At 44.0% G+C, this 12,465-nt stretch overlaps 1 protein-coding gene across 1 annotated transcript in view; it reads left to right on the top strand.

Moving 5' to 3' along the window:
- LOC119390292 (calphotin) overlaps positions 1-12,465 on the top strand; it is an 806,323-nt gene that overhangs the window by 456,426 nt on the left and 337,432 nt on the right. The window contains exon 6 of the mRNA XM_049415248.1: positions 6,255-6,374. Within this exon, the coding sequence (XP_049271205.1) occupies positions 6,255-6,374 (120 nt within the window). The remainder of the gene's footprint in view (positions 1-6,254; positions 6,375-12,465) is intronic.

Genomic DNA, 12,465 nt, shown 5'->3' with positions numbered 1-12,465 from the left:
TCTTTGTATCTCAGAATAACATTCAGGTAATGTTATACGCCCAATCAATGGAAATTAACTGGTCGTTGTTCTGACGATTCAATGTTAGGGTATAACATTGAATCGTCAGAACAACGACCAGTTAATTTCCATTGATCTTAAAGGTTCCCTTCAAGTTTCGAGTGAAAGCGCACTTTCACATACTTAGCATACGAAAAATACCTCACAATTCACAACCTCAATTGCATAAACCTAGAATCCAGTACGAAGGAATAAGCAAATACTACTCGAGATTCATGACATGTTCTCTATACAGGCACGAGCACACGCAAATATCTATTCACACACAGCGGTCGTTCCTCCTATTATGCGCAGTACCGATCACATGTAGGGATGGTCGATTGAAATTTTAATCGATTAATCGTTAATCGGTAATCGATTTAGCATTTAATCGATTAATTGTTTTCGGTGGAATCTTTTAATCGATTAATCGATTAATCGGCATTTTTAATGGGTGCTTTAAAAACGATATCTCTTTCTTTAAGAGGCATCATTCGTGTTTAATATGGGCCCAAATGTTTTCATTAGACGCGCTGACGATCCAAAATTCCCACTTTCGAAAGTGTCGACGACGGGCCCCTTGTGTCCAGTGTGCGAAAATCCACACTTTCGCACACCGGACACAAGGGGCCCGTCGTCGTTGGTTGATGTCGCGGATGCAAGCATATGTGGCTATCATCCCTGGACTATTCGGCAGCAGGTCGCATTTTCTCAAAGCCTGCCTGCTCGAGCTCATCGAAACCGGAGGCGCGTTCGGGGACCACACTGGATGGAAAGTCGAAGCTGAAACATGCAGAGTGGTGGAGGGTGAGGAAATGCCGAGAAAGGTAAAAGAGAGACGAGGAGAAATTAAAGAAGACGCACGCTCTAGTAAGCAAGTCATCTTTTCTCGGTTTGTCGGTTAGATATTGTGGAAGCCCTACATAATACTATAATTGCGGACTGGCGCGATCTTTTTCTTGAGGTCACCTATGCAGAGATTACACAGATATATACTGGCCTCAAACAGACCATCCGTAAAGGCATGTGCGGGAAATAGAAGGAAAGAAAATGACATTTAGGGGCTCATTTTTCTTTGTTAGACACAATATTAAATAGAACTAACAGACAATATTGCCAAGAAAAAGTATAGGGGGTGTTATTTGCAATAATTGGGATATAAATCTGAAGAAAGGGAAGTGGACGGAAAGATAACTTGTCGCCGGAAGGGACCAAACCTGCGACCTTCGAATTACTTTTAAGGGCTCGTTTTTCTTTGGTACACACAATAATAATTAGAACTAACAGATAATAATGCGAAGGAAAGTATAGGGTGTATGACAAAGAAAAACGAACCCTTAAAAGTCACCTTCTTTCCCTCATTCTTAGCGAGGGTGTCGTTCTGGCAGACTTGGTGCCTTCAGGTACTATGCGAGGGGTTATTGGTCAGCTGCCAGCTCGTAAAAAAAAGGTCACTTGCTACGTGACGCCAAAATGCAGAAAAAGAGTGTTCCACACTCGCCGCCATGGCTGTGATCGGCCCTGACTAACACTCCTAGGTTTAAATGCACATGTGTACCCTATGAAGTGGACGGGGGGATGACCGCCGCCGTAGCTCAGTGGTAGAGCATCGGACGCGTTATTCGAAGGTCGCAAGTTCGGTCCCTGCCGGCGGCAAGTTATCTTTTTGTCCACTTTACTTTCTTCACATTGATATCCCAATTATTACAAATAACATCCTTTATACTTTCCTTGGCATTATTGTCTGTTACTTCTAATTAATATTGCGGGAAATAGAGTGGCATGAGTTTGTGCCTCCCGGCTAGAATAAACAGCAGCTACGCCAGTATACTCCGCAGGTTTGATCTGATCGTTGCCTTAACACGGCGACACTCGCACCTTTTCAATCGTGCGTACAGCCTGAACTGTGAGCGCTATCTAGTGTATCAGACATTGCAACATAAATTTCGCGACTGTCCTTCTTTCTTGTCACAGCAGAAGACGGGAGCCTCTAGCTGAAAGCTGTATTTCTCCCTAAATACACGACCATGCAGTATTACTAAGTGCTACAGGATCACTTCTTCAATAGTAATGCACTGGATGCTATAGACGTTCGGTAAACCGACGCGTAAAGTTGCGGATTACATAAAGGGTCTAAAGACCCTTTTCACAATTCGCGAGTGCGCATTCCTGCGCTACATTTTCTCTCAACTAATGGCAGCAACGTTCGTGCTTCAAGAGCAGACGAGGTCGTAGTTGCACGTGCTGTCTCTTTTGCGTGTTCGTGTAAAGAGAGCCGAGTCTACATTTTCCGCGCCCCAGCGCAAGCAAACCGCGCTTGAACACTGTTTGAAGAAGTAACTAGCTGCCATTAATTGGGCTAACTGCATCGCAAGAAAGCCAGCTGAACAATTATGAAAATGGTATATATACCCTATAAGACGGCACTTGGGCTAGTTGGTATACAGCATAATAAAAGAGGGTTACTAGCATCGTTGTCCTCTTTACGCTAGCAAACGTATCTTATTATGTATATACGGATTACCTAATCATCTCCCCATCATTGTACTTCATCACTCTTTTTGCCCCGTTGCGTTTTCCCCGGTGCAGTGTAGCAGGCAGGGACGTAATAGCTCACGCCACCCTCTCTGCCTTATAATACATTTTCTCTCTCTCTTTCATTGGTAAACAATATTTTATTTTCTAAAGAGTAAGACAGAACGGCACTAAGAACCAGTGAGTAAATAAACAGCGTAAATTACAATGCCGCACTTGCACAAGAAACGTGTAAAATCTGAGGGTTGAATAAAATACAAAGAAAGTTGCGATTGACGCTACAGGTGACGAAAACTACTCGTTTATCAAATGTAAGCAGGCATGCGTTTATGCGGCAACACGATGAAACAGCGCGGCAAAAAACAAACACGAACAAAATAAGCAACATGACGATGCGCTGGCACTTGTGAAATTTACAGAAAAGAATAAACTTCTCTGTTGAAAGTTGGCGAATAGCCGTGCTACTTACTTTCTCAACAGTCCCCTTTTGTTTTGTTTCGTGGGGTGGTTGCCGCTCCGAACAACATGCATTTTTCTACTGAGCGAAGAAATGTCAGTTGCCCGAGATGCTCGGGCGACAACCGACACCTCCTTTGGGTCGCCACACATCCAGCATGCAAAAAAAGGCACTCGGATGCTACTGACGTTGCAGGAATTGGCAAATACTCAATTGCAACGTCGAACACATGATCTAGGCCAGTTCGCATGCTGTGCCAAGTCTCGAGTGAATTCGGATTGGTGCGGCGATCGACTACAGGGTTACTATAGTATGTCTTGAACTGAGAAGGCATTTAGTTCATCGGATCGTACTCCAGTGCAACGCAATTGCGTAGAAGTGCATGATCGACGGCATCCCAAATAGAACCAGAAAAGTGGTTGTATTCGGCTTTGCAACTTCCTGCGTCTAAGGATAGCGATCAGGGTCTGCGTCTCAGGATAGCGCGCCTCGCAGTCATGTGCTCCGGCCAAGGGGCGAGGTTGGGAGCGGGAGTGGGGGATGCCGTAATCGATTAATCGAATAGTTTTAATCGATTAATTCGATTAATTGAAAGGCACAAATCAATTATGATTAATTGATTAATTGTGGACCTTTAATCGATTAATCGAATAAACGTTCATCGATTTTACCATCCCTAATCACATGACCTTCCGTTACCATTCTTATCAAAATATATGGTGTACTACTGTAATTTTTACTCACAAACATTGCACACTGAAAAAAATTAAAGCTTTTCTGCATGGTGATTCCTACCCCTTTTTTACAAAACTAAAGTAATACATCACTTAGACATTGTGAAATTACAAGATAAGTATCCTTATGCAGATCACCCAAATGAAAAATAAATGTCTCTAATATAAAGGCTTAATTATAAGGGCTCAGCGTGACGTTTGTCCGGCTGAATCATGAATTAGAGATGTGACTGCGATGGGGCCTAACTATATTATTTTTGTAGGGAAAAAAGGTTAAATATTTGTTGATAAATGATACGCAAGAAAGAAAAGCATGTAGAATACCTACTGGGGCAGAACGCGCATGTTACATCGAAAAATATGAGTGCCTGAAACAAGGTACTGATATTATTTCCTGTTCTATCTTTTTCGAAAAAGCCGGAGGAACCTCTAGTGCCTTGAGAATGCAAAATATCCCGAAACCTTTCATGTGTCCAAAGCATCGGTTAGATGCATGTCATCAATTATGTAGCGAAGTTTGACAAATCAATAAAACATACTCCTGGCGGTAGTATCTATTCAATAACTAATATAGTGTCAGCAGGCGAATTGCATTGGGAATACAACGTGGTTTCACGCATGTGCTCGCAATCAACTGATGCCATTGTGTTCCGTGTTTACTCACCAAGCTTTTTTTAATTAAATGCGCGAAAGCACAAATTTACATCTAAAACCATTTACTTGTAACAACCCCCAACGATCTTCCTATTCTTATCAAGTTGACAACGATGTGAATTGTGATCACGAATTTTTAGCTGTCGGCAACCATGTCGTAAACTATGAAAGGCGCGTACATTCAAATGTGCTTCACAGTATACTCTAGTCAATAGATAAAAAGCAACACAACTAGTTGTGCACGTCAAATTATTCTAACTCATACGAATAATACGTCTTGTCAAATGAAATTAAATCTAGGTGATTTACTTTAAAAATATTACTAAATGTACAACATACGAAGAGCGCACTCCGTAGTTTCATTGTACTTCAGCTCTCGGTGCTTCTTGAACAGAGAGAAGCCAACCACTACAGCATTTCTGGCGTTAGATTAACACTGCTCGGCAATGCCGCATTAGAGTTTTCATCAAGGTTGAGGCGCGACAGCTTATTACAGTTCGATGAACTTACGATGTTCCAGCCGGCTCCGGTTTTACAACTTTATGGAGACGCGCGGAATAACAAAGTCAGCAAATACACTGTTTCTTTCATTTGTGTTCTCAAATATGCTTTTTTAGTTTTTCCTTAAAGCATGCCATCAAGGAAAAATTCTGGTATAAAAGGGGCTTGCAAACTGCAGACATTCAGCAGTTGGCTCAACAGCAGCTCTAAGGTCACCATGGTAAGAAAAGTCATCAAGTTTCTCGATAGTTGAGTAAAATTGGAACCTACGGAAAGAGATGAAGTTAATGCATTTCGTTCAGACAGCCGAATCCAGGATCCTTTCAATTCCCCAAAGTGTCGCCTTTTATTTTCTTTACGTTATTAGCAACCCAATAAGTGCAAAATAATGCAACATAAATATTTGTCTATCGCTGGAGAGAAAATATTTCCGGTTTTTCCATCCACAGTGTGAATCGAGATGCTGTAACAGCATTCAAAACGAGGCGAAGTGTTCTTCAAGATTACCGTTACTCACCATTCCCTTGCAACTGTGCGTACGTTAGATTTGCATAAAACGTGAACTTTGAAGATGAAACAACTATAGGGACTGTGTTCTTTGCTATTTTTATAGACCTGTATAAGTTAATACATGCTGTTCGTAAAAAATTATACAAGAGCTTACATCGTTGGTCACCTAACTACTTCATGTTAACATGCACATTAAAGCTGCACGCATAATAGCAAAAACCTCTGAAGGCACACACGCTGACATCTTCACGCATTTAAAACTTCAGATCCGTGCCTGCGTCCTCTTGGCTCTTGCCACAAGCGCTTTCGCTGACTACACCGGCTACGGCCTCGGCTACGGTCTTGGCTATGGCATCGGCTACGCCGGCTATGGTCATGGCTATGGCCTTGGCTACGCTCCGGCTGTCCACACTGTCGCCCATGCTGCCCCTGCCGTCACTGCCGTTGCCCACGCTCCAGTCGCCACTTACGCTGCTGCTCCAGCTGTGACCAGGGTTGCCGCCGCCTACGCTGCTGCCCCAGTTGCTACTTACGCTGCTGCTCCAGCCGTCGCCACCTACACCGCTGCCCCAGCCGTGACCAAGGTTGCTACCACCTACCACGCCCCAGCTGTCGCCACCGTGGCTCACGCTCCAGTTGCCACCTACGCCGCTGCCCCAGCCGTGACCAAGGTTGCTACCACCTACCACGCCCCAGCTGTTGCCACCTACGCTGCTGCTCCTGCTGTGACCAGGGTTGCCGCCACCTACGCTGCTGCCCCAGTCGCTACCTACGCTGCTGCACCAGCCGTCGCCACCTACACCACTGCCCCAGCCGTGACCAAGGTTGCTACCACCTACCACGCCCCAGCTGTCGCCACCGTGGCTCACGCTCCAGTTGCCACCTACGCTGCTGCTCCAGCCGTCGCCACCTACGCTGCCGCCCCAGCTGTCGCCACTGTTGCCCACGCCCCAGTCGCCACCTACGCCGCGGCCCCAGCTGTTGCCACCACCACCGTCCACCACGCCCCAGCTGTTGCCACCGTTGCCCACGCTGCGCCAGTTGTCGCTGCCTACCACGCCGCCCCAGCGTACTACGGCTACGGCGTTGGATCCCTCGGATACGGTGCTGGCAGCTACGGTTACGGCCACGGTCTCCTCGGCTACGGCCTGAATTACGGCTACGGCCTCGGCTCTCCCTTCCACTACGGTGCCCTTCTCCGCAAGAAGAAGTGTGAGTATATTAAGCACATATTGCTTGAATATTGATGTAAGTGACCTTCACCTTAATTTTATTGAGCAAGTAAAACCAGCGTTTTGTAGTGCTCGTTAGGTGATATCGGAATAAGACATACACATGTCTTATATTTCGCATTGGCAAAGTATGTCATATACGGCTCTGAAAACAGAAATATCTTGAAGGACTTGAATATACGTGTGACTTACGTCTTGACGTTTGCTGACAGCTCTGTCTCCTTTCTTTTTACAGAAACCACCACACTGTAGGTTACTTGAAGATCAAGAACATAAGAAATAGGCATCACGTTCCATCTGGACGCAATGAAACAATAAAATTTATCTGCAGTACGCGCACAGTCATGTTTCCATATTTTTTTCTCGCATTCTTTTGTCATACAAACTGGACTCAAAGGGTCCTTTGGTCTGACTTTTTGTTATTAAAAAGAATGGTTTTGCCGCAACGGCGAAGCAAGGGATGCGACAGCAACAAATTGAAATGTTATATGAAGTAAGGCTAGCAGCTAACTTTATTGGATCCTATCTCACGTAAATCCACAAAACGTTGATTTAAGGGAATACGGCCGCCCCTTGGACCGAAGCGGTTTTCGTGCTGACAGTTCTCTAAACTCAAAGTAAGCGTTGAGAGCACAGCAAGTTTACGAGCCGTCTCCTGATGTCTGTCGACATTGCGCGCCCGAACATTGCATGGCACCGCGCCCTTATGACCCAAGTTCGCAGTAGCTGCTCGAGCGATGCAGCCCCCCCCCCCCCCATCCCCCAACCGACACTCATTCTGCGGACGAAAGACGGCCAGGGCGTTTCCTCTCTGCTTAAGTCGTGTTTGGCCCCAGCGCTTGCGTGCTTTTACTCGCGCGTACAACATACGATGCGCGCAGCGATGTTATCGATTTGGACTTTATACTGGACACAGCGGTGACGGCGACGGCCGAAACCCGCCGAGAGTGTCCACGTAATTGCTATTGAAATAAAGACTTTACCTGTATATTAGCTGGATGTGCATTTACGCTTCCTTGCCATAGAGCAAGCCCTTTAAAAGAAAGCTTCAGTCCTAGAGTAGAAATGTTCCAATGGGACAACCTTTAGAAGTATTTAGTCAAATGTCTTGCGTTGCAATTGCAACGCAAGACATTGCAATTGCAATTGCGAGAACTTCTAATAAATTAACATAGAGATTTAAGAGCACGCATTCATTTTAGAAGTTAACAAAATCTTTAAATAAAAAAATATAATGTACAGCAATCACAAATTGGCATCTGCATGAGACAAACTCTCGTCGAATAAGTTTCTTCGACTGCGCATTCACAATTATTGAGGTCATAAATGATATAATATTGTATAGTCTAGGCAAAATATTCAAATGCTGGCATACTTCTGTCGAGGGTCCTTCACGCTAACTAGTAATACATTTCATAGCTGTGTTAGACATAATTTAGCCGCCCTATATGTATTGTTAGGTACAATGTACAGAACTGCGGTATTGCTTGTGTTATCTTGGTACAAAATACAACTCAATATTTCATAAACGTTCTAAATTTTAAAATTCTTGCAAACTCGGAAAGGGATGTTATAAACCGATGCATATTAAGGCGGAAGCTTGGCGTGTTAATCCATTAGAAGATAAGCGCCGCAATAAAACAACGGAAACAAGAAAAAGCTGCGCATACACATCACTGTGTTCCGTCCAGTTGATTTCATTTTAATACCTTAAAGACACCATGAAAGGGGTATTTCATAAGGGGTGGTTACATAATAAATTATATGAAATACGATGTCTGTATTGCAGTGTGTTCGTCGCTCTATGTGAATGCCATTCTCTCTTGTCGCCGATTTTTTCTCGCGCTGCGCTTATATTGAACGTTAACTGAAACTTCATTTCCAACTTTTTACTAGCACTAAACCTTATTGTTAGACTTCACAGATCACACCGAATTTAGTAGAATGGCTGCGCAATATATCTAGTGGTTATGATGCTCGATTGCTGACCCGAAGGTCACGGAATCAAATCCCGGCCGCGGCGGCCGTATTTCGATAGATGCGAAATGCTCAAGGTCCGTGTACCTAGATATACATGCACGTTAACGAGCGCCATATGGTCAAAATTTCTATAGCTCTCTCCTAAGGCTTCCCTCTTAATCATATGATGGTTTTGGGACGTAAAATCTCAACAGTTATCATTGGTTGCACAGAAAGGAACGACGTGTCCATCCTTAAGTGTTGAGAAAGACTGATGCGTTAAAGCTTCCACTATAGAGCTCTCACCCGTAAGGATATGCCCGCGAATTCTACACCTCAACAGACCACAGCGGCTAGTATCGCTGTCTAGAGTCAACATCCCAGACCAACTAGTTTTTATGAGGTCATCACACGAGGCTGGTGCGGCTGATGCGTACCTGGCCTGATTACTTCACCTCGAGCCACAACGGACAGCCTTGCTTCACAGAAGAGTGAATCGACACAGGATTTGACAGGTGGCCATTAACAATAAAACTAGTTGAACAATCACTCTAGCATAGTTTATACCTTTGAATATAGTGGAACCAATGTTAGCATGGTCTAGAAGACAAAAGAGAAAGGAATGACGAACCCGATCAAACCCCTTCGCTAAATCTACTTGTAATATTGCCAGTTGGTCACACGAGTGGGAAGAATATTCCAATACTGTGCGGGCGATGTGTATGTTGGTTTGTATTGAACGACCTTTCAGGCCGCAAGTCTGGTGGGCGCCAATAAGAATTGACATTGCAAATTGTAGTCTGTTTGATAGTACTTTTGCAAAAATTTTATAGTCAACGTTATACAGTGTAATCGGTCTGTAACCGTCAACATGACGAAGCTATTCTCTATCTGAGTATTTCGGAATTAGGACGGTGTGGCTTCTTGTAAAAGATTGAGAAAGGGTCCCCAGATTCAAATTCTGCGTAAAAATGTCCAGCAGTACCGGGCACAGTAAGGATTTAAAGGTTTTGTAAAACTCGCCCGACATTCCATCGGGTCCTGGCGTTTTCTACATCGGTAACTGGTCAACGGCGAGTTCTATTTCTTTTAAAGTGATTGGCCCACTAATAGACTCACACTCTTCGTCAGATAAAGGAGTCAAAAATGACAGAAACTGCGTTACGAGATCTTCATTCTGTTTTTCATTGGAATCGCTCAACAATGCTTTGCAATAAGCTTCAAACTATGTGATTATTTCAATTGTATTAGTTACCAATGACCCTTGCGAGTAAAAATCTGGTATAAATTTGCTTTTTTTGCGTTCCGGTATTCATCGAGTAAGGCTTGACGTGTGGGTTCCTCTGAATGCAGGGTACGGACATTGCGTGATCGAACACGGGCACCTCTGTAGTGTAAGGGGTCGTACCTCTGGAGTGCGTATTTGGCATTAGCGATTTCGTCTGTGTAACAACCAGGCGCCTCACATTCAAATTCATATAAGTTTTGAAGATTCTTTAGCAACATCTTTTGTTCTAATCTTCTGGAAAGTCCCGCACTGATCCGATTTCGACAGCTACTGTCCGAACTTCTTGTTTGAAAAATTCCCAAGAGGCAAACAAAGGCATGTAAGCTGACAAGCAACAGCAGTAATTTTCTGGTCACTCACAATTGAAGAGTTCAGTTTCCAGAGTGTCCACTGCGGTCTGAAATATGGTCGAGTGTTATGACCAATCTGCCCCACAACAATGCAGTGATGTGAGAACGAAATAGGCTCCGTTTTGCATGACAGGTCGCGAGAAATAAGAGGCGCTGAAACATAAATGCGATCAATTCTAGTGTGAATACTACACTTTGCGTGTGTATATGAGGGTAATCTATTCAGTGCTCCTATGTCAACATGTCCCGCGTTTTGAACTATCAGAGATAGCCCTTCAGCACTCTTATCGCTGTGGCTAAACCCAGTACGATCACATGGACTGCAAACACAGTTGAAATCACCCATGAGCAGAATGTTACGGTCAGAATATAGCAAAGCGGCTAAGCTTTCAAAGAAATTAGTGCGCCGCCGTGCATCATCGAAGGCATATACATTGATTAGGCGCCACGGCAAACCATACAACATAAAGTCGCATTGTATGAGCCGCCCCTCTTCGTCAATATTATAAGCAACAGAAGAATAAGGTAAACTCTTCCTATGAAACAAAAGACAACCCGCCGATAGGCCTACAGCGTATGCGGACGACCTGGCGTTCTTTTGTGCAGACATTTCCAGTATAAAAACAGTGGTGTCCCCTATTCGGGAATTCGGAACCCTTTCTGGTGCACGAATGAACTTTGCTAAAAGTTTAGGACTGTGGTTTGGCCCATGGGCTTATAAACCAACGGATTTCGAGGGTATTGCATGTTCTTGTGTGCCACCGAAATACCTTGGCGTTCCACTGGATGCATATAAGTCAAGCGCACATTATTGGAAAGAACGTGTACCCCGCCTAAAGCGTTACGCCCAGACGTTTATTCCCCATAACCTCTCAATTTTGGCAGACATAAAGCATGCAATCTATTCCTGGCAACAAAATTATTCTACGTACTGTAAATACTACATTGTTCCAGGGTTTACATTCAGACGTTTCACCGAATCTTTGCTACCTTTATTTGGTCATCAAGTTACGAGCCGATGAAGCGTGACAATGTTTTTAGACCAGTTTGTGCAGGTGGTCTTGGGTTGGTGCATCTCTTTATTAGACAATTGGTGTCCCGTTTTTTTACATTTTCGGGACTGCGATCATCCGCTGCTTCGGACATTTTTACAAGTGAATCTCGTCGATGTTTTACCAAGTTTAGTGGTAACTGCTAATTGTGCCTCGCCTCCTTATTTGCAAGGATTCATGCGTGAAGTGTATGAATCACTGCGGTTTTTGACAGTAAGATTCTCTAATGACTATTTTATCTCTAGTTCACGAAAAGATCTATATAATGCCATATTAGATATGTTGTTTCCTGCACCTTTGTACCGCTCACTATATGTTGGATTGCCTGGACACGACGTGCTTGTGCTTGTAAAGAAAATGTCTATTTCACCAACATCGAAGACATTCTTCTACAAAGTGCACACAGACGCTGCCTGTGAAGACCTGGTTAGGCAGCAAAGGCATATTTGTATCTTCAGTTAATTGTCGCCTCTGTGAAGTTCCGGAAACTATAGAACATTGCTTCATCAGCGGTAAAGACGCCATACTCTTTTGGCACGTTCTACAAAGGGCTTTCAAAAAACAACTCAATTTAAATTCGTATAGCATACGTTATCTCATGCCACCCCAAAGCCATCCTATGCATGTTGACATGTTATTACTAATTATGGGTATGCACAGTTTATGGAAAACCCGCATATTAGACAGGCATGCAGAACCCATGGTATCATCGCGGTTGCATGTCATTCAAATGGATCTTCAGCTCAAAGTCTTTTATCAACAATCAGAGTTTCAACCGGACTAGTATCCACTCTTCATGAAATGTATAGCTTTAATACCCTTTTAGGACTTCTGTGTAACGCGTGTAAGCTGGTAGAGCCCGCCTTGAGTATTTTGTTCGCTATGTATGCTAATTACACACATTTGTAATAATACCATGAAAGAAAAACAAAAGCACCGGCATGGCTCTGAGGTAAAACACTGGGCTCCCACGCAGAGCGCCCGGGTTCAAACCTCGTTCCATCCCGGATATTTTTTCTTATTTAGTTTTTTCTTTTATTTCGCGCGATAGTGCTTACTACCACCGGCAGCGGCGGCGGTGGCGGACAACTACGGCGCCAATAACGGCCCTTGTCGTGATGTCATAACAGCTTTCGCTGTAAAACATGCGAATA

Source organism: Rhipicephalus sanguineus, chromosome 4, assembly GCF_013339695.2.
Source record: "Rhipicephalus sanguineus isolate Rsan-2018 chromosome 4, BIME_Rsan_1.4, whole genome shotgun sequence".
Taxonomy (NCBI): domain Eukaryota; kingdom Metazoa; phylum Arthropoda; class Arachnida; order Ixodida; family Ixodidae; genus Rhipicephalus; species Rhipicephalus sanguineus.
This window is presented reverse-complemented; position numbering and strand designations above follow the sequence as displayed.